This window comes from Aedes aegypti, chromosome 1 (genome assembly GCF_002204515.2).
Source record: "Aedes aegypti strain LVP_AGWG chromosome 1, AaegL5.0 Primary Assembly, whole genome shotgun sequence".
In the NCBI taxonomy this organism is placed as follows: Eukaryota; Metazoa; Arthropoda; class Insecta; order Diptera; family Culicidae; genus Aedes; species Aedes aegypti.
The window spans coordinates 149,888,218-149,912,837 of NC_035107.1; the positions used below are offsets into that span (position 1 = coordinate 149,888,218).

Below are 24,620 nucleotides of genomic sequence, written 5' to 3' on the forward strand. Positions count from 1 at the left end.
CATAAGCGAAATGAGAGCATATAGCTCCATACCACAATGGGTTCGAACAGCGCCTTAAAAAGGGCACTGCAAAACGCATGAGTGTAAAGAGAGCCTATAGCTCATTACCACAGCGGGTTAAGAATAACAGAATGTCCTGAAGATTCAGGCTTCTGAATTCAGTTTCACTTAATAAGTGTTTACCAAGCATTTGCGTAAAAACTGGACAGTTACATATCAGGTGATACGAAGTTCCATAATCGGAGTCACAACTATCACACACAAATGAGTCAGCACGCTGAATATTTGCCATGTGATAGTTGAGTCGGCAGTGGCCTGTCAACGCTCTGACCAAGAGACTGCAATTCTGCTTTGACAGATTTGTTAAATACTTCGCCACCCTTGGAGATGGCTCAGTAATGTACAATTTTGTTTGACGACATGACTCCAAACTATTCCAATATTGCTTGTGCTGAGTTGCCGCCCAAGAATTTATCTGAAGCTTCACCCAGCACTTCGAAATTGGAATAGCCGGCTCAGGGCCAATAAAGTCATGCGATGCTCCATCGCGAGCTAGCTCATCAGCCAATTCATTTCCAGCGATGGAAGAATGGCCAGGTACCCATACAAGGTTTACAGAGTTGACTGAATTCAGTTCCTCAATTTGAGTTCGACATGCGATAACAAGCTTCGACCTTGAGTTGGCCGAAGCGTAAAAGAGTCACAGTGGACTTTCCAGATTGGTAAGCATGTTGATTCACATGAAGAGGCATGTTTGCCAAATAAACATCACGGATGTGATGATCGATAATGCGTTCCAGACATTTCAGAAGAAAAGAGGTCAGACTGAGTGGTCTAAAACTCTTCGCTTCTTCATAGGACGCACGTCCTCCTTTCGGGATAAACTTTACAGTAATATCGCGCCAGGATCTGGGAATATACCCGGTAGCAAAACTGCTTACAAGTAGCTTTTTCAAAACATGCTTGATAAACTCAAACCCCTTTTGGAGCAGAACAGGATAAATCCCATCCGCTCCTGGAGATTTGAAAGGAGCAAAACTATTAAGTGCCCATTGAATCGATTCAGTAGTTACGATACTGCGAGCCGAGGCCAGAGACTCGTAACTACATGAAAAGACATTTGGTTCATCCGTAGATGCTATGTCCACACATCCGGGGAAGTGTGTATTGAATAAACATTCTAAAACTTCTTCATCGGAAGAAGTAAAGTTACCATTAGGTAAGCGAATTTTGTTCACTTGGAAATCTTTGGATTTTGCAAGGATTTTGTTCAGCCGACTGACTTCACTCAAACTGAAAACATTTGTACAAAGGTTTTTTCCAGCCGGATCGTTCAGCAGAACGAAGAGCCTTCTTGTAAGCCTTGCGAGCCGACTTGAACGACTCTGATCCAGCTGAACGGCGTCTATTCCAACTCTTTGTACATTGTATTCTGAGACTAGTCAGATCGGAATTTCACTATGGGGTCCAATTTGTAATCTTCATAGACCGCAGAGGACATGCTTCTTCAAAAGCTTCCATAATGTAGGATGTTGTAGTATCAACGGCATCATCCAGATCACTTGGATTTTCAATGGACGGAAAATATCCATGAAATTTGGTCGCAACCAATTCAATATAGAGTTCCCAGTTTGTTGACCGGGGATTCCTAAAACACAAAGTCTGCGCAGTTACATTTGAATGTTCAAAGAAGATGTAGCGATGATCAGATAATGATTCCTCATCTGATACATGCCAATTCGTCAACTCGTGACTGATTCTATTCGAGCAGAGCGTTATGTCTAACACTTCTTCTCTATTAGAAACCATGAAGGTTGGGCGATTACCTATGTTAAGTAATCCAAGGTCTGTACTACTTAAGTATTCCATCAGACTGGAGCCTCTCAAATTGATATCTGAGCTGCTCCAGATGATGTGATGAGCATTGGCATCACTGCCCACAATCAGCGGAAGGCCTTTTGTTACGCAGTGTACGACAACTCGTTTGAAGTCATCCGTTGGGGATGGTTCATCATGTGGTAAATATACCGAACAATAGACGTATTTCCTGTTGAGGTCACCAACAGAAACATCAATTGTGACAGCACATACATCTCTGGTCGTCAACTCAGAAATGAGTGTTTTCAGGAAAAACTGTAGATGCTTGGAAAATGTTTCATTGCGCAGAAACTCCATCAAATATTTTGATGGAATTCGTGCAGTTTTTTTTTTCTTTGCACCGAAGTGACCCGGCAAAGATCACAAAAGTTTTCAGGAAAAACTGTAGATGCTTGGAAAATGTTTCATTGCGCAGAAACTCCATCAAATATTTTGATGGAATTCCGTCAACAATTTTGCAAAACAATTCTTTCGAAAAATCGTCATAACCTGCTCTAAATATTTTTATGAATTGTGCTACAAAATTTAAGTAGAAAATTGATCAAATAATTTTTCAGGAATTGATTGAGAACTACTTCCAGAAATTTCTACGACAATTCTGAATCAGCCAAGAACTCCTGGAGAGTGTGCTGTGAGCGTTCTATAGGAATTGCACTGAAAATCGTCAAAAGATTCAGTAATGCTTTAATAGATCATGTCAAGCGTGATCGCACGTCCAGAGATCGCTAGCACCATCACACTGGGGCTGCGTATAACACTATGCGACTGACATTAGATTAATCCATTACTTTATCCAAAGATTCTTCGACAATCTTCTATTATTTCTCTATGGCTTTTGATTCTGATATTTCTCTATGGTTGCTCCAGAAACTTCTCAAGAATTAATTCCAGGAATGCTCACGTCAATTTGTCTTAGAACATATACAGGGTTAGCCGTAGAAATGTTTAAGAAACCATCTATTGATTTATTGTGAATGATGTGAATGAATTGTGATGAAAATGTGATATGCGAATCAAATTGATCACTAATTTCAATGCTTTTTTTTTTTTCCAAAAACGAATCATATTTCTATTAATAAGTTTTTTTTTCTATTATGTCAAACTTGGTTTATATGATACGAAATTTTGCTCCAAATTTTTTGATGCGTTCGTTGTTAACTCGATCAAAATATTACCATATAACGGTATCATCATCTAAGATCATAATTATGCAATCAATTTACGTTGTTCTATGTGTTTGATTTTATTCTAAATTAGTAGTTTACGCAACAAGTTGCAGAATGATGATTTTTGCAGCACGAGTCGCACGACGAGTGCTGTGAAAATCGAGTTGCGTACCACATTTTGTGTAATTTCCTAGAAGACCACTCGACGCTATTAGAAATCATACCAAGATGCGTTCACCATTATTTTGCAATTTATGAAAATTATTGTGTGGTGACTCGTTACCGAATTTAAAACAGTTGCGTTAAAAAGAGAGTTGCGTAATAAACATTTCGCAACTAATTTCAGTTACGTAATGACTATTACGGTACTGCATAATTTAGTGCAGGAAAGTAGGCTGTTTCATGATGGATTGAAGTGATGAAATACAGCCTATTACGATGAGGAAGCACCAATTTTTTTTTGTTTATTTTATTACTCAATTAACTAAAACAGCAAGACCGTAATGTAGATGTGGCAAGAATTTCGTATAGGTACGTCCTATATCGTATACTTTAGAAACTAAAGAATAAAGATTATAAGGAGGCCAAAAGACCGTAGAGAAAATATCATATCGGGATATCTAAATTAAATCCGTTGAAAATAAGTTAGTAAAAATGCAATCATTTGTGGCAAATATTCTTCCCTTTCATTGAATCATACTCAATTGTACAGCAATCGTGAAGGCAAACGTAAGTGGTGGGCATCATCTTTTTTGTTTCGTTCGCACTTGTGTTGTTCTGATACGAATCAACTTCAGAAAACTGCTGCATTCAAGTGCACATACACTCCCCACACTAGTGTTGTTTATTTGTTTGCCTTAAATGACATGAAAGATCGCAATGCAATTCCCGATGATGTGCAACGCAACTGTAAAACCAGTAGACACCTACGCACAGTCAGCACTGAATTCTGTTGAATGTCCTGTCTGAGTGCTAAGTAAAGGTGCTCTTCGTTTATGTCTGCTCTGTATTGACCAGTTTGCATTCTGATTTTCACACTTCAAATTCAATTTCAACGAGTTTGGATTATATGAATATTCATGACAACGCAAAGTTACGTAGGTAACAACGCTCATGTATACTTGGCATAAAATACAATTAATTATAGATAATTACCATTTCGTTAAAGGATGAATTGATCAAGGAGCAATCCAAGAAAAATATGCTTCACATGAAATGTGTAAACTCTAACAAAGATGTTGGTCTTTTACAAACGCCTCCTCATGAGATGAATCCCGTGTCATGTTGAACGAACTGTTTAGTGGAATGTTGGTTTCTTACTGGCGAAATTCGCTGAGATTAATTTATTAATTTCACGTACACGTAGCGTTTGACAAATGGCACTCGAAAGACGAAAAACATCAGCAAGCTAAGTAAGGCGCTAAATGATTTGAAGGAGTATTTTCGCTGAAAGCAAAAATTCAGCACCCTCTCATTCGCCAAGCGCCGAGTTGATGTGATGACTTTATTATAATTATATGGGAAGTTAAATTTGTGATAAATTTGTCCCGTCTCACTTTGGCTTCACAGAGTTACAAGCAGTGTTGAATTGAATTGCATACTCTCTTTAACTTGCAGCTATCATAAATAAATTTTACAACTGCAACTGTGAAGAACCATCAACTACTGTGCTTCATTTCGTCGCTGTGCCGTCATCTTTCGGGTGGGATGCGCTCAATGGTGATTATCTCTTGTTCACTCTTTTCCATACTCTATCTCTGTTCTTCATGAGCCTGTCGCTTACTATAGAAGTCTTTTACTTGCACTCATTGACAGCCTTTTCCATGCACTATATACCCATATACAAAATCAACGACGGAAAATTGTGTATCCCCGCCAAGTGCATAAATCATAGAGATATTAAAAAGACCAGTCTCATACTCGCTGACAAAAACAAGAAGGCTGGTGCATGTTTGAGCATTAGCAATATTTATCATCGTTACGCCAGCTGATTTGTGTCAATAAACTTTTCCAAGCTAAATATTAGGATGATCACTAATTAAACCACAGATCTTAACTGAGAGCTTTCTTAGCCAATTGACCTCTTTTGCATGTGTATATCTTGTGACAGGTACGAATATACTCTTTGCCCTGGGAAGTCGAAAAAATTTCCTTTACGAAAAAATTCTCGTCCGGTGGGATTCGAACCAACGACCCTCAGCTTGGTCTTGCGGCATAGCTGCGCTTTAGGGGCTACGGCTATCTTGCTTTACTATAATTTCAAGCGTATTTTCAAAGCCATTACATCTGGTACGCACTTTATGTTGAAGATGCGTATTTGCGTAAGTCGTTCTAGCTAGAACGCAGATTATGTTGGGATTTTTTTTTATTCAAACATTGCTTGATAATACTTTAAAACCACAAATTCCTTGAAACAAAAGAAATAAATATTCCACAAACTAGTAAATTTGGACTTGTAGAAAAATATTAAGGTATACATGTAAACAATTTTACTTCATTCCATTTTTTACTACTTTTTCTACCCTTACCCCTTTTTTAATATATTTGAAAATTTTGCATGAAACTTGAAAATTGTTTACATATTTTTATTTATTTTTTTATCAGTCCATTGAATACTAGAAGAAAATTTTGCATGAAAATGGATCTTTGTGTACATTTTATTGTCAGCAGGTTGATGTCAGCTTTCTAGAATCAATAATATGCAAAAAGCGCATATCCATGCCATTACGGTAATTTCCTTGATCACTAAGCAGACAGCAGCAGATGTTTCTCTCCCGTCGTGTTCGATATAAAGCCTGGAAGGCTGCATTTGCAAGATATGTGTGATAATAAAGAAAAGGCACTACTTTGAAGAAATATTTCATTCCTCAGAAATGTTATCCATGAGCGCTATCTGAGATGACATTAACCGATTCTGAAACGGTAGCTTCGCCAAACGAGTGGAAAACAGGGCTTGTTCGCGTCGTCATCATCGTTGGTTGTCGAATGGAAGTTTAAGGTGCACGTAACTCCACCTCTAGACCTGCAGGTCTTTATGTCGATGGCCATGCATCCACCACCGTTGTGGATTAGCCGATATTTAATATTGCTGCGCGCTTAATTCTCATCCCGTTTTCAACGAGGATCGCACAGCACTTGCTGCATTCGCATATCCACGCTATTATTTTTTTTTTATTTTTTTTTTCAGTACATATATTTTTCATTTTTATTGTATGATCCAAAGTAATGCTTCTGGTTGCACCTTATTATGAATGTTGCTCACTTGGAACTTGGTGTGCCTTCCAATTTCGTTCCGCTGCACCTATGCGTAACATTGGTTAGTGCGTTCTTCCAGAAAGATCTCGTTATCCAGTGGCTGTTGTTCCTGCCACTATTGTATTGCAGATATTGCATTTGGAAACAACGTACATAAGGGTCACTGTTAGCAACGATGATTATTACAGAGCACTCATCGCGACTTCGTTTCTACTATTCTGAATTTAATTGTTTTCCTCTTTGGTACTTTGGTGCATCATCGACAATATTCTTATTACAGCAGTCTGAAAAATTCGTTCTAAAATAATTAGATATAAGTTTTCTTTTAGCCCTGAGAAAAAACCCAATAATTTTCAAAGTTTGAGTTAACAATTAGAACTTTTGAAATATTTGGACGATTTTTCAGATATGTTATAAGTTGTAAGAATCGCCTTCTTTCTAGCGTTACATAAAAACAGAGCCTGTTGCTCAGTTTAGTATTTTTATGGGCACTTCTACAATCATTAAATTTGGATTTCTTTTCGGATTCCGTATCTAGGTCTCTTCAATCATTAAGGGAAATGGTGAAAAAAATGAACAAGGGTGGTACAATGAGCACCGCGTATATTACGGAGAAAAAAAAAACAAATTTCAATGAATGCTATCACGCACGGAATACTTAGAGCATATATCAGAGTGTTTGGGTTGATACGGAGGTGAATGGAAGTGAAAACATCAACGAAAACTAAGATTTTAGAAAACCATGTTTGAAAATTAAAACTGATGTAATTTTAAGCTTGAGGTTTTTCCTTATGGTATGATGTCAAATCTGATAACTTTCATTTTTTTAAATGAATTCATTTTTGAAAAAGCAATGTAAACTATCAAACATGTTTGTTTTGTTCACGATTTCGTATGATATCGATTTTTCAACCAACACCTGTTCATTTTACCCAAAAAGTACGGGAAAAATGAAAATTTCGTTTTTTGCTAACGATAATAATATGTTAAAATTTAGCAATATTAGTCTAAATTCATTCAATTTAGAAAACATTTCATTTTTTTATGTTGTGCGATATAGCTTCACAAATTTATAAATTTCAATTAGAAACAATATGATATCTTTAAGATGTTCAATTTACTACTCCTTCCCATACTCCATGGATGCTTTACTCTTAAAATTTCTCCAACTATTCTCCCATGAAACACACCCATGAAAGAGACACCTTTTAAAAATTGATCATGAGATTCCTTACTGTACTAACAAAATTCATGTATCAATACATACTTAATAACGCACGTAAAAATTAACATACTTTGTTTGAAAATGTTGTGGGAAAATATGAAATTGGTGTAGTCCCATATTGAAAAATAAAGGCATAAAAGTCTCTATATGAACTTTCAATCCAAAAAACTGCTAGAATTGTGTTCAAGTTTATATTTTTTGCTGATCGATGATTGAAGCAAAATGAGTTATCTGTGCGGTAATGGTAAATGAATATGGCATGCCGCAATGTACTAGAAAATTATGGGCATTTATATGAGAAGTCAAACGTTGAGCGCTATTTCCTCAATATACTGTGTGTTCAAAATAATAGTAGTGAATGCCGTTTTTCATATAAAATGCTCAACTTTGGCATGCTGTAACTTTGATTCCTTATGAGAAATTGGCATGAAATTTTGGCAATGAACTAAAAATATACTCAATTTTATTGGCACAAGATTCAAAAAAAATCACACTACCGGCTAAAAAGTTAAGCACCTGGTGAAATCGCTCAAAATAATAGTAGTTTTAATAATTTAAATATCTGCTGCATTTTGGGTTTTTGATTTTTTTATTCATCGTTTCAACCATTTCCACCCAAGCTATAAGTGTATAAACAAACCATTTTTTTACAAAATTGTTGCTGAACAAAAATTTACAAAATGAAAACTACTATTATTTTGAGCGATTTCACCTGCTGCTTAACTTTTTAGCCGGTAGTGTGAAAATTTTGTGATAATTATTTTGAGTATATTTGTAGTTCACTGCCAAAAATTCATGCCGATTGCTCATATGCAAACAAAGTTACAGCATGCCAAAGTTGAGCATTTTGTATGAAAATCGGCTTTCACTTCTATTATTCTGAACACAACTGTAACTTTTTCCATATGGGACAGTTATGCTTTTATGGGCAGTAAGTCCCATGCCAAATTTACGAAATACAATTTACTACAATTAAGGTGAAGATGAATCGAAGCCAAACTTCAAATTTTCAAGGGCACGGATCTGGAGAACCAAACATCCGTTTAAGCTGAAAACTTAATCGATTGGTCACTCGCTGGTGGTGACCAATCGATTAAGTTTTCAGCTCAAACGGATGTTCGGTTCTCCAGACTTGTGCTCTTGAAAATTTGAGGTTTGGCTTCAATTCTTCTTCACCTTAAGTATACAAGCATGTAAGAAAATTAAAATAAGCAATGCACTAAATGCTCTTAGTTGTAAAGAAATAAAAATAATACAGCTGTTATTCGTAATTTCTCTCTTCATAACAAAAAAGTTAACAACAATTGGGCATGAAAAAACAGCGCTCCGTTCTAGGGAAATTGATTGCCATTCATCCGAAATGAAAATTGTTGCCCAAATGTTGCGCCTGCAGGACCAACAGAGTATATTGCTTCGAAACAGAAATCAAAACACACACAAACCATCCGTTGAGATATTTATGAGCGAAATTTTCCCAAATGAAAATATGCTGACACACATAAAATAAAACGATATGAGAAAGCCATAAACCACATTATGTTGGGCGCCGTTGTTTGGAAATTGGTCAAATTAGTTTCCTGTTTATTTTTATATTCATTCCTAGTTCGTTTTCGCCGACGCTGCCCGCTGGAATCAATTTGCCATTGATGAGTTTTCGTTTGCATTCCGGTTGTGGTGGGTTTATTGGATGGGGATGTGTGGTATTCTGGAAAAGTTTTCAAAACAAAGTTTTAACTTTGTCGATCTAAGAAAATACGAGTAAATATTAGATAGTTTTGATTCGACACCAAGTAAAATTGGAATCGATACTTTTCGGTGCGATACCGAGTATGTATTGAATGAATCTATTTGAATTGGATGTACTTTGTTATATACATTTTTGTAAAAGCAAAAAAGTTGTAATATCCTGTTTTATTTACAAAATCGAGAAGATTGGTTTCAAAATGTGTTTACTTTATGAATAAATCCACATGGCGATCCGTAAAAAACATTATCAAATTTTTGTTCTATGTTTGCTTTGTAATAAGAAGTACTTGTATGATTCAAGTAGGTATATGTAATTTTGATTCAATGTTTTGTTGTAATCGATATTTTCTTCCGACAATACTTTCAAGTAATTGTATCGAAACCATCTCTTGGTGATTTTCCTTAAAGAGACGAGTTATTAATGACGTTATTTCATGTCATTTGCATCAATAATACTCGCGTAGTCAGTTGTGATTTACATCATCTGTCCCTTAAGGCTAAGTAGCCCATCATTCGTTTTAGCAGCAATGATGAATTTGCTGCTTGCTTTTTTAAAGTGATAAAACTCAGTCTTGATAGTTTATATTGGCTTGTAAAAGTATTACTGCACGCGCTAACATGCATAAAGCATGCTGATACATTTTCAGCTGTGTCAGTGCAAAACCAACTGATTTTCGTGAGATGAATTAGCAACAATCATCAACGCCGCGTACAAATTTCAATGACGGCCTACTTCGCCTTAAGGCGTTGGGTTGATGATTGGGGAAAATTGTCATTGTTTGCATACAGATTATATTGGACTTAACTAACTAGAGACAAAAGTGAATTCAAAAGTTGTTGTGAGATGGACCTCATTTACAACAAGCTTGAATCTTCGTTTACCATACATAGCATTTTCAACAATACGAAGTTTCCTGGAACAACTAGTGTTCAATTAGACAATCAATTTGCTCAAATCTGTCAGTGTAAACGGTGTATAAAATGCGCCACCGAAGTAGAACGCGCTATCATTATTTGTTCTTGATAATACCATAGGAGCCAGTTATGGACCGTTTACGTATTATCAAGGTTCGCTTTTTCGCCTCCTCCCGTGAACATCATATTACGCTCACACTTCTTTTCTCAGGGGATATTTCCTTTTCATTCCATCATATTTTTACTCATCAATTCTCTCGAGCAGTTATCTCTATATGGATAATCAAAACCTGATGCCAGTGGCAGGATTTGAACCTAGACTTAGCAACAGCAATGCGGACACGTTAACCATGCCACCACATCAACCGGACGAAAACTAGGTATAATTTGGTGCATAAAAGCAACCGTTGCTCGTTGCGATGTGAACAGGATAAGATCTAATCTAAATGGATAGAAGAAATAGAAAACAAACATCTCAAAGCTTTGGAGTCGAGCGAAAATATTACATTAGGGGAAGTGTTGGAAAAATGAGCAGGAGTGGTAATATAAACAGCGTTCCAAGTGCCACCACGCGAGAGAAACAAATTTCAATAATTTTTATCATGTACGGATTTAGAGCATAAATCAGAGGGTTCGGGTTGATACGAAGGTCAATTGAAGTGAAAACATCAACGAAAAGTAAGATTTTAGAAAACCACGTTTGAAAATTAGAACTGACCATACCTTAAGATATCTTTTTGAATGGCTTACAATGATTTATGGATGTCTATTCTGAAATGCAATGTAATTTTTTTTTTTGTTTTGTTCACGTAATTTTTTGGCTAACGATAAAAATGTTTGAAAATTTAGCTATATTTGTCTTTATTCGTGTCGCTGCTTTAGATAGCGTCCCTCTTTTTTTATTTTGTGCGATAGAACTATACAAATTCATCGTTTTTCCATCAGAAACAGATGTTACCCTTGAGGTGTAAACTACCCCTTCCCCTACTTTGTCCACGGATAATATAGCAAGGCAGGTTTTTGATGAAAATTATTGTGAGGAATAAATCTATTTTCGTGAGAGTAAGTGAGCATTCGGAACTCTGCGTACTATGGACCCACTATAGTAACACATTAAATTAACACTCAAAGCAACCTTATTCCTATAAAAATGTATCGGGCGAACTTCGTTTGTATTGTCAAATCAATGTTGGAATTTGAAAAAGGCTTTTAATTCGGTTTCAAAACAACAAAATATACATCTGGTTTATCCAATTTGAAACAAACCTGGCAGCTTCTGGTCATGTAGGTAACACTACACTGAGTGACGATTAGCAAAAATATTAAATCCAGAAATGAATTTTAAAAGATTACATTTACAAGATCTTTGTACAAATGCAAGGACATGTGAGAAATTTATTCCTCACTTACAAAGTAATCTCTCGGACTGAACGACGACCAAGCTCAATTTGAATGTTCAACCTGTATAAAGAAGGTGTATGTCGAGGGATACTGGAAGAAATGAGACACACTCGCTGAGCGTGGGGGGTAAGAGGCCAACAACGAAAAAGAAACTCCGTTGCGCTAAATAATGTTATTTACGACACAAATGTTTCATTTTATGAAAGAAGACTGCGACTGAACGGCGAGAAGAAATTTGTGCACTGTTGCACAAGTCAGTCTCTTATTGCATGTATATGACCATCAGCTTCATTAGTATACGCTTTATTCGAACTTCGAATTGTAAAAATTGTTTCCCTCACTTGCAACGAACAGCTTATAACAGACACGTATCTCTTTAATTATTCCGCAAGAACTCAAACTGTGATATTTATAATGGTTTTCACACTCTTTTCCTCTTCATGCCCGAGCGTAGTGGAGAAATATTTAAATAAAACTCTCGTAAATTCGTGGATTCCAGTGCCTTTTGTGAATATTTTTTTTTTTTGCACACATTGCACATTGCTTCCACCCACCCTCATTTCGAATCAGTCATGGGAAGGCCCAATACGTTTCCAGTGAGCTCCCAAAACCTGCGTAAACAAATCCGTCTCGACTCGATTCCACGACAGTACGCGAAATGCATTTTCAATACCAAGCTCAAGCTGGTGCATCGTGTGCGAAATGCAAGACGAAAGATCACTGACACCGATGATATTCCGGATCTGAGCTTGTAGGCAGCAGTCGTATTTCTTGTGTCATACTCAAACATGACTCATCATCTATTTCGCATTAAGCCTTGATGACACTCTGGAGCACTTTTCTCATCACCGTTGAAGCTGGAGACAGGATGAATGGTGATGAGCCCAAGCCATCAGCACAACGAAGATACGCGTGTCGTACACATATTGCTTTTACTATTATTTTATACGCTCGAAAGATTTTATAGTTCTTTGATGGCTTCACCTGTTCGTGTCGGTTATAGAATGCATAAAGCAGATATAATCAACGATACGAAAATCTGTCACTTATAAGTACACAATTTATGTTAAGAATGACACTCTACCTCTATATGTATTAGAATTTAGAACATGAATGCAACCATCTCAATACGGGAATATTTTTAAAAATACTTCGATATTTCTATCTCTAGACTAGCAAAGAAATGAAATCACGTACAGTCGAAGCTCGTTATAACGACAACTTTTATAACGACAAAAGCTCTCTTTAGCGACATTTTTCGGTCCCATGAGAAATATTTTGATGTTAAAACTATTCTCTATAACGACTTTTCTCTATTGCGACGGTCCCTTGCGATGTCGTTATAACGCGCTTCGACTGTAATATAAATCTCAAAACAAAATATTAGGTGAGTGGTCTTAGAAACAAGACTTAACAAATCACGAGAATCTTTTTCGGAAAACATTCGCAAAATTCACAAAATAATGGTGAATGTATCCCGATATTCATGATATCCTCAAGTGGTCTTATATTAAATGGAAGAGGGCATGTGTGATTTGTGCTGTAAAATCATCATTCTGCAAATGGTTGCGTCCACTACTATTGTCAGTGCCGACACTACAATGGATCAGACTATTATTTTGATGGAAATTTAAAATTAAGTTACTTGTCCGTAGTTTAAACGGGTGGGGCAAGATTAAATACAAAGTTTTAGCCGTAACGCGGGTAGATCACCTTTTTGTGGTGCGTTACGGGGTAAGATCTACCAATTTGAACCCTAGTCTCATCTTGTTTGTCGGCTAGGGTAATATCCCTAGCAGCACACAGTTATAATTGAGGCAAAATAACTCGTATATGACCAGATCTGGTCGTATAAGAGTTATTCTGCCTCAATTATAACATGTGTGTTACTCGGGATGTTTTGGTAATGTAAGGATTCGCGGTACAAAGCCCTTGTTACTGGCAACAAATTGAATCTATTTCACCTAGCAGATGATTAAAGACTCGGAGTTCATCAGTCCTGAGACTACACTTGAATCCAGGATAACAATCATGAGTATCAACTCAACATGGACAGTTAAGTTCTGGTAATTCAAGGACTCACGTGAATGCTGATAACTAAACAAATTTTCTAATTTGATACGATTTTGCTGCTAGTGAAAGCCCCTTTTTTATATTATTGTTTCTGTATTTTTCGAATTCGAAACAAGGATGGGACTAGAGTTCTATTGCATGGTCAAATATCAATAGTACCGATTTGGTTCCTCAGAAATTAAATCGATTATGTTTGCTAAGGGGCGCGCCTTCGCTGAGATGTAAGTTTCTATGAAGGGTGTAAATAGCGGGACCTTTTCAACACATTCGATTTTCACAATCTTTGAGGAATCAAAACAAGAACTGTACAGAAATCGATGCTTCATTACCTATCAATGGAAATGGAGTAATGCGACATGCATTATACACTAAGGATACGGGTAATGTCACAATAGATCTAAATAACGGTCGCAGGGGCGCATCCGAACAGAAGGTTTTGAATATGCCAAACAATAATTTCATCACTCAAAGTTTTTTTTTTCTTTCAATCCGTTTATTTTATGCTTGTGTATTTAAATTTATCATCATTCTTCTTCTTGGCATTGACGTCCTCACTGGGACAGAGCCTGCTTCTCAGCACAGAACGAAAAATCCATGTAAATTTCAGCGTTAAATTATGCACATGAAGGGAATGCCAGATTTTCACAAATTTACACGTCACATCGTGTAAAATTACAATAACATCATGTAAGTTTCCGCTATACGTCGTGTAATCCAGCATGGACTCTAACCGATTACGCGACAATTAGCGTAAATTTACATGATGTTGATGTAAGTTCACATGATGTGTCATGTACATTTCCGATAAATCTGGCATTCCCTTTATGTGCATGATTTTACGCTAAAATTTACATGGATTTTTTTTTCTGTGAGCTTAGTGTTCTTATGAGCACTTCCACAGTTATTAACTGAGAGCTTTTTTTTGCCAAAGTTGCCATTTTTGCATTCGTATATCGTGTGGCAGGTACGATGATACTTTATGCCCAGGGAGGTCAAGGAAATTTCCATTACAAAAAAATTCTGGACTGACCGGGAAACGAAGCCAGACACCTTCAGCATGGCTTTGCTAACGAAGGGAAATAATTGTGCTATAAATCGAATTACCATCAGTAAGCCATAGTTTTAATTTTATTACATTCTGCTCACGATTAACAGGTATTTTGTTTTCCTTTCACATGTAAATTTATGTGGTACAACTTACCCCGAAATATTTTTATACTCGGGGTAAGTGTTACAAGCAAATTCGTAATTGTTTAGGGAGAAGAGAAAATTTCAATTTATTGTATATAAAAAATATATTTTTGAATTTCAAAGTTAAACAAAGACATAGATGAAATTTATAATGCATGATAAGAACGGCTACTTTTATATTTGTTCTAAACTTGATTTGTCATTTTTTTCCAAATTTAGAGGTTGCGGAAAACAATTCCATCCCATTAAATTTTCTGCCATGCATAACAATAATAACAGAATATATTTACAATTTCGTCAATTATTGAAAGTTTAAGTGCTACTTTTCAAGAAAACATAAGAACAAATAAATGACATAAGAACAACATAAGAACAAATAATTGACTTTGAACATGTTCTATTCCTCCTAACTGCGAAATTTTCAGTTAATATAAAGGGCGATGTAACATACCATTAAATGTGCGTTTTCTTCCTAAAGCGTTACCTTTTTTTATGTTGATCCCCAATGTACTTCAATTATGATTCCCTCTGTACTCAACATTAAAAATTTATGATTTATTAATCCTTTTATTGCAATTGTTGACTTACTGATGTGGATTGACGCATGAAACTGGATGGGTCCCACTTTTCCAATTGCCCCATTAAGCGAAGTAACTGCGTCTAATTTCGATCAAATTCATGCACACACTATTACATATGTTGCCATAAGGTGACTGTGCTGAAAATTATATTGAAGAATTTGTTTGAACTATATTTTTTTAGAACTCACTTGCCCGGGGTACTTTATTTTCAATCTGTTGGTGAATATATTTATATAGTTTGTCTGGAACAATTGATATTGTTAAATGACGTACGATAATGTGATTTCAATTGAAGATTTTTTCTATTATGCTCTTTTGCAATTCAGCTTATACAAACCAATCGACATTCTGTTTGAATTTTGCATTTATTTTAATTTATATTTTGTTGGAGAAAAGCACCAATTTTTGACCCAGTACTAATTTTCGACCCATCCATACAATTTAGACTACTTTGTATGAAAATCGGCAAATTTACACAACATTCTTCTTTTCCCCTATACTACAGAGAATCTAAAAACATTTAGGTGAATTCATTCAAATTTTCCGCGGTTAGTTTGACAAACGTAAGCTACAAATGAAAGAAAGTTAGAGGAAAACAACAATTAAGGATATGAAAACATATTCAAATTCGCGTAAGCAGTCTGTCAATATATGATAAAACATTTTTTATGCAAATCATTTTTTATCCTTGTGATTCATTTAATTAGGACTAAAATGTTCACCTTGTGTTGAAAAAAAAAAACTAATAGAATTTTATTTTAGGCATAGGTACAATGGGTTTTGGTTGACAGAGAATTATATTTAAATGAATTGATTTTTGGAGCTAACATGTTTGCTTGTGTTATTGCACGTGTAGTATCAGTTTTGCAGTAGCATCAGTGAGAAATAAACATTAAAACTAATCAATGGTACGAAAACATTCAAAATATTTGAGTACTTATACTCAATAGGGACAAATGATCTACTTCCCTTACTGTACCTTAATCAAAAGATAAACTTATACGTTCTTGGTAAATGTTTTTCATATAGTGAGACACATTTATATCATGTCATGTTATCCTAACAACATATTTCATAATTTTGTTATAATGATGAACGGAGCTTACATTCTTATCCAATTATAGCAAGATTGTAAAAAGATTTGATATAACTTGATATTGAAATATTTGATTGTAGCATGATGTGTTATAAAATGAATTTCAACACATTCTTAATAAATGATTCAATATTGGTATGACTTGCCAGTCGGGTGTTATTGAAGTAACTTTCTATCTTTACATCTATCCACGGCATACAAAATTAACAAGGCAGGCCCTCTACTGGTGTAAAAATTATATTTGATTGTAAACATGTGACGTGATTCCTATCGTAGCAAAATACGGACCACTAGATATTTTTTTTCACAAATTTGCTCTATGTGGAAAGAAAGTAACAGTCGTCAAGTAACTGTCAGTTTTCGGAATATATTACTTTCTTAATATTGAACACCGTGCATCTATCCATGTGTTTGAATGTCACGAGTTGGCTTGAGAACTGTCAACGGATTTACATAATTCATTCACTGTTTCATTCATTCATTGTTTAAATCCGGAGATTACACAACGTTTCTCAACAGCCTACTTGATGGCAAGGCAAAGTTTGCCGGAATCACTAGTAGAAAACATTTTGCAATACTTTGAAAATAAGTTCAGAACTCTTTTCAGAATCTATCTTAACTCATTAAATTATCTGATAACTCGTCTTGTTATCTTTTTGTTATTTAACATGTTTCGAATTCTTTTCATAATTTCTGAGGAAATCTATTTGAAAAAAAAACACAAGAGAGAAAAAAATCGTCATCAAACACATGACGTAAAAATGCAGTCAGTGTTTTTCAAAGCACCTTCAGTATATTTAGTTCATGTAACCCAAAAGAAGTGGCACAAAGTACAGAACTGTTGTTTAAGAAAATGGGAGCTAAACAAATCAATGTTCTGTGAATGCGGTAGCTGATAAAAAAAAATATATCAGTGTTTACTATCAAATATTGACAACTGTCGGTATCAATCAATCACTTTTTTAATTAAATTATTGTAGTATTTGAATTTGCAATCAAAACTTCGTCCGGGTATGCGTTCGTATACTCTTGTCTACGAATGGAAAGAAGAAGTGAATTGAATGGGTTGAGTGATGATTTATAGGTGTTGATGGTCGTCGCGCAATGTGATTTTATTTTCTTTCCCGAACGTCTAACCGAATCATCTAATGAAAAGCTATTCTTCATTCTATTCTAATACCACTTCCATTCATTCGTCAAACATTTCGAACCGGTTGCCGGTTATCAGTTGTTTATTGACAGCGGATGGCACAAATCGGTCGCACCCGTTCACGTACTGTCACACACCAATGATCTGTAAATCTTTTGGGGAATTACTCGCCTATGCTGGTTCAGGTAATGACTTTGATGAGCAATAAATAACGCTGGTCGGCTGTTCTACACTGTTTCGTCAGGTCGCTACTTCAGTTGAACAGATTTTAAATATACAACCGAGCGGTCATATAAGATAAAACTAAAGTGATAAAATTGTTTTGGTGTAAAAGCCGTCGGACAAAATATGATAATGTCCACAGGAAGGCATCGCTACAGTCAGGCCGACATCAGCTATATTTCCCATATCAAGCAATGCACTCATTTTCATTACAGCGAACCCATCATGAAACGATATTAAAGGTACCATTGGCCTATAGTAATAACTAGCATCTAGTATGGAAAGCTTTTTGAGGAGATCACCATGGCAACTATGAAATTTCTTTTTTAGTATGGTTCCATGTGTGAATATCGATTCATGGAGGTTTCAATGTAATTTGTTAGGGTGATTTTACCTTTATCCGCGTAATAAAAATCTCAGTAGGGGAAAGCACTAATTTTCGACCTACAAGAATTCTGTGCGAATTTTAGGATTTTCATATAAACTAGGCCAAAATCGCTTGGATGGGTCAAAAATTAGTGCTGGGTCGAAAATTGGTGCTTTTCTCCAATTGCTACCAAGCCAACGATGGATTTCTGACGTTGTTTTTTTTAATGCTCAGGTATTTAAATGCGAGGGAAGAAATGATTCGATATTTTGTAAGAGGAGCAGCGTCATACACAAATTATAAATTACTGGTGCTTAAAATTTGTCAAACAGAGTACTTCGATGAAAAATGTCGAGGATTTTTAAGATTAAAATTTCACCGAAAAGCTCGGCCTGAACAGCATCTAAAAATTAACAACACTCTATTGTATCACTCGCCACGGGAGTTGAAGTCATGAAAAGTATGACAAGCCTTGAAAAAGTTTACAAGGAGCGGTGAGGAGATCAAAAATATCCTAATTCAGCGTGACATAATTTGTGTATAATCACTATTGTTGCAAATGTGTACAAAACGCAATTCCGGCAGCAAGTGAGGAAATTTTTTGCTCTTATCGTTGGGCGTAATTTGCGAATACAAAAACTTAATATCTCAATACTTCAAAATACTTTTTGAATGAGCTGCTGAGTAAATTCAAATTTTAACATGAGTTTCTCTGGTTGTGATTTTTGTTACACACTCAATCACGATTTGCTTGTTCGGTAATTTTTTATACTGGGTACGAATTGTAAACCATAAAAAATACCGAACTTTCAGCTTTTTGATTGAAAACTTCTGAGGTTCAGTAATAATTTTTGCTTTTTACTGAACTACGGTAGCTGTCAGACCCAATTTTGCAACATTACCGAACAGGGCGAAAAGTCAGTAAAAACAATTACCGACTATTCAGTACTGGATGTTTTTTACTGACTTGTCGTCAAAATCAAATCAAAACAAACTGATGCGCATGCGGGAAAGTGTCAAATGAGAATCTCCTGCTGTAGAATCATCCGGCCGGCGCCAGGAGACACGTCCACGGCAACCAAACCTTTCCTGCGCCTATTTTGCGCTTTCGCGTGGTAAGTAGTCGACATTTAGTGACAAACTCAACAATTTTAAGCAACCAAAAAGGCTCAGCACGATTTGAACTGTTCTTACGTTGGTAAATTCGGTTGGTTTCCATACAAGAGGAAAGTACATCTGCATCATTGAGTTTGCCTCCTGTATGCAAACCAACCAAATAATAATGATTTTGTCACACATTTTTCGATTACTTCCACTGAGATACGAGCGTACCGTAGATGTTTATTCACACGAAAAATGCTTAATAATGTGGCTTGGGTTTTTATTTGTATTGTTTTTGAAAAAAAAAATCCGCAGGAGCAAATCGTGAAGCATGGGCAACTGGAAAGCCAGTAAAAACGCTCTACAATTTTACTGACTAAGTCAGCAATCTCCATCAATCAAAACATGTTTTGCTTTACTGGGTTTTTTCGGTAATCGTAAAAATTACCGAAAAATCCGTAGTTCCAAAACCCAGTAAAATTTTACTGGGGTCGGTAATCTGAATTGGCTGTGTATATAGGGGAAAAGCACTAATTTTCGACCTACAAGAATTATGTGCCAATTTTCGGACTTCCAGGCAAAGTAGGCCAAAATCGTATGATGCTTTTCCCTTAGTATATTTTGTACAAAAATGGTCTTGATATTTGTATTTCAAGCAACAAGAAATGTCATTTTAAGAAATCATGAATCTGGTTTTGGCTCAATTTGCCATCACCTGAAGAAAAGTTTCGACACTAGGGAAAGGGGTGGTAGTTGTAGGGGAAAAGCACTAATTTTCGACATAAAAAAATTCTGTGCCAATTTTCGGATTCTCATACAAAGTAGGCCAAAAGTGTATGAATGGGACGAAAACTAGTCGCACAATAACTAAAAGAGGAATGTTATCTAAAGCAGTCGCTGCCAGCGACATAAATTTAGACTAAAATAGCTAAACTTTCACATATTAACATCATACAAAATACGTTAGCAAAACAAATATTTTGGAAAATTTCCATCGCATTTCAGTCGACTCTCCACAACTGGATATAACTCGATGGATTTGTCGGTCCCTTCAAATACCCATACATCATGCTCTCCATAAGTCGATATTTCTATAACTCGATCTCTTCACTAGTCGATGTCACGTGTGAGGCACATCTACCTCCATAACTCGATATCCATCTAATTTTTTTTTTATGGAGGGAAACATAGTCCACTTCTAGTTTGAAAGTGAATCAAGACGTACAACCTGAAGTTGAAAAAAAAACAAGAACAAAAATATTGAATTTCAGTAAAAAAGAGTGTTTTCTCTAGCATTTTGAAAACATTTTCAAATGTAATTTTGTTCAATGCTATCAACAAATTAATATTTGATTTAGACAAAAAGAGCTATTTTTTCTATCTTCATTGACGAGATTTTTAGTCCTGGGCTAGTTCATCTCTGGACCAACGGCTTTACTTCCCTTCCGGAGAAACTCGAACGTCATAAGTGACTATCTCGGGGATGGAATTCGATCCCAGGTCCTCGGCGTGAGAGGCCCCACAACAGGTCCGTCCCCTATAGCTATTTTTATCTCCAGCAAAAATATGATAGAAATGTTCATTTTATTTGCACTATGTGGGTAAAAATAAACAGCTGTTGGAGATAAAATGTACATCATACAAGATACGTGAGCAAAACTTACGTATTAGAAAATTTCAATTGCATCTCTGAAAATAGAAACCTCAAAAAATGATTGTAACACATTCAAATAGAACTCTAAAGGTATAAGATTTGACATCGTATTATAACAATATTGACCTCACTGAAAAATTTCAAGACCTTTGAGCTGAAAGATATGTCAGTTCTAATTTTTAAACGTGGTTTTCAAAAATCATAGTTTTCGTTTTCATTTCTATTGACCTCCATATTACCCGAACACTTTGTTTTAAGCTCTAACGGCTATATCATATTCAAACTTTAATTTCAAAATTGGGTCCAAAAATGAACAACAACATCACAAAGGTTTTAGTTTCCACACTGTGGTTATTCCTATCCCTATCTGACATTTCGAAAGAGACACGGAAAACAAAATACACCCAAAATTTGAGTTTAAGCTAAAAGGTGTAACAAAATAAAAAAAAAACATAAAAAAATGTTTTTTGGCCTTAAACAAACGAAAAATATTAAAAATTGAGTAAACATGTGTTTTTGCTCGGCACTAAAATTGGGATAGGGCTTAAGGAACCTATTGTTCATTTTTACTATCCTGGTTTATTTTTTCGAGCGTAGATCGATGATGGGACAACAAGGCAAAACAAATGTATCGGCCTAATAGGCCAATGCTAATTCTTATTTGAAGCTTTCTGCGACTACATTGAGTAAGGGGTCGTGCACAAATTATACCAAAGGTCATGAAAAGTGTGAAAAGAATTACAGCATTCCCGAAGGATTCATACATAAAGCGTAACAAGAAGGGTCGAGAATGTTCAAATTTAGCGTGACATAACTTAAATGAATTTTACTTTTAGTTTTTCACTGCCTTCCTGTTACATAAACTCCTTTCTCAAGGTCAAATCTTCACTTCAAAAGCCCATTTGGCATCAGATACAGCCAAATAGCATAATTTAAATTAAGTATCGTCACTGGAATCACTAACCAACCCATTCGTACGTCATTGCGACGCGATAGGATTACTGGTTTTCGTCACGGACGACCAGAGCATTTCGTCCCTTACGGGAAAACCCTGATGCGGCACATTTCCTCGACAAAGCTGTGCGGGGGTGTAACTGTTTTTAATTTTCCGAGTCAGTCCCTCCGAAACATTAAACACACACGGCAGCAAAATTTCGCCGTTGACTGGCCACATCCCAGCCTGTGTGATCCAATCTCAGTTACCAGTGGACCACTGACTGTTTGGTAGATAAATATATTTATTTAATCTGAATAAATATTATAATATGTACATTATAGGCATTAAGATTCATTAAAAATAGCCAAGGGTAGCAGAAAACTGACAAAGCTTAACCATTTTCGCCTACCTTCCAGTCTCGGTAAGGCTACGCAAAAGGGGGACTAACCCACAGTGAGCGTATTTATCGACGAGTAGCACATAGCCAAAACGGTCTCTAATTGAGCGGAGTGATTTAGGGCGCCCCTTTTCTTTGTGTGGTAGCTTTGCTCCTTCAACCATGCCTAGCCAAAATCGGTCGATACACAGCAAGATGGATATGCATATACAGTGATCCCTCCATTCACACGCATGCCACCTACTGCCCACCACATGTTGAATTCAAATAACTTCAATTTTCCTACCCAGTATGAGTCTGTTTGATCCTTTTCGCAATTTCTCATCGTATTAGGCTGTTTTTTATTACGCCAATCTGTCATGAAACGGCCTACTTTCCTTCACTGAAGTATGCAGTGAGGGAATAGTCATTACGCAACTGAAACCAGTGCTGTAATGATTTATTACGCAACGCTTTTTCATTACGCAACTGTCTTGAAATGTGTCGTTGATGATTGTTGCCAAATCATGTCACAAATTCGAATTAATGAAAATCAATTGGTATTGCACTGACGTACATAGCTGAAAAATTATCAGCATGCTTTCTGCATGTGAGCACATATAGTGATACTTTTCCGGATCATTGGGAACCATACGGACTAAGTTTTATTACTTTGAAATTGCGAGCTACAATGCCAACATGGTTGCCAAAACTAATGTCGGTCTACTAAGGCTAAGAAGTATCTGCATGCCAGCGTGATGTATATCAGCATATCACCCGTCATGATTTGACATTGCTACTAGGTACTGTACCTAGTAACAACAACGGTTGAAAAAAAATCTAGCTACCCTTCTGTGTTCGCCGTTAACAATTGGGAAGTGCTGTGCCAGTTGAGACGTTACGCCAAGAATAAAAAGTAGAGCAATATAAATTTTATTTAATAAACGGATATTCCTACTGTTAGTTAACTACTTCAAAATCGTTTCAAATCATCGGATTGAAAATACAACAATTTTGTCGAGTCAGTTCACCTAAATTGATACCATGTTTGAGGTGACCATGCTTTGCCCTCGGGATTTCCAGCATAGCAAATGTGGCGGGGTGAAGAACTATGAAACATGCAAACAAACGCAAACTGGGCAAAAATCACGGACAGACAAGTAATTCAAGATTTATCATATAATGTGTTTAGTGCACATTTGATCCATTTAGATAGCATATTTATTCCATCCAGAAAAAGGGGTGCATAATCCTATTATCTTTTGCCACAGGCGAGAGCGATCGCACCAACGCGATAATAGTGAAGATGGTTGTGTTCTTCCACCCTGTCTGAATACTTTCGGCGGAAATTTGCAAGCCTAATCGTATTCATAAAATTATTTGGTAGCTTTCCCCAGTTGGTCCTCTACAATGGGATTGTGCGTGAAAATTGTCTTAAATATTTCATAACAGGCTAATTAACAGAGTTTTTCTTTTCTTTTCCTTGTTACAGGTGATGCGAGTAATACGAGTATCGGCAGTGGAGAAGGAACGGGGGAGGAGGATGATGATTCCAATGGTAAAAAGAACCAGAAGAAGCGTGGTATATTTCCTAAGGTGGCAACAAATATTCTAAGAGCGTGGCTGTTCCAGCATTTAACGGTGAGTCACAGTTATTTACATTACGATATTGGATTTCATGTTTACTTCCCAACTAGCATTACTGCTTAGATGATATCTTTGTCCACTGAATTATTGGCATAATCTAATGTTGCTGTGCAGCTGTTAATTGATTAAATCACTTAGAACAATACTTTGACAACCAAAACGTTGATCACATCGTAGTGATATCGTAATGATAATTGTAACTTCTAAGCATATAAAACTTGATGAGTAAGTAATAAATATTGTGAAAATTTGAAATTTTCGAATAATCAATTATTGATTTATCGAAATATGTTGAAAAGGTGCCATCTACAAATAACGTAACGCACTAGTAGGAGTGGGGAGTAGGCTCAAGCGTTACGGCCCACATAAAGTTTTGAAAATTTTCAAAAAGTGTTACGGAGTGAGGGGAGGTAGATAAAAATTTTAAATTTTAGCGCAACGTAATAAATGGACGCTGCCAAATGTCAATTTATCTCAACTGGAAAAATGAGCTCTATGTATTTTTGTACGAAAAGCAACACAATCTAGTAGGGAAAGTGTACCAGTTGGCTGTAGTGGTTCCCTATTTGGCCATATGTGCTTTCTCAAAAACTTTGACATTTTGAATATTTTTTAATGTTTTAACATCAAGATTTATTT

General features: G+C 36.0%; 1 protein-coding gene across 1 annotated transcript in view; it reads left to right on the forward strand.

Moving 5' to 3' along the window:
- Positions 1-24,620, forward strand: part of LOC5575091 (homeobox protein homothorax) — a 395,064-nt gene that overhangs the window by 188,775 nt on the left and 181,669 nt on the right. The window contains exon 7 of the mRNA XM_021838571.1: positions 23,827-23,975. Within this exon, the coding sequence (XP_021694263.1) occupies positions 23,827-23,975 (149 nt within the window). The remainder of the gene's footprint in view (positions 1-23,826; positions 23,976-24,620) is intronic.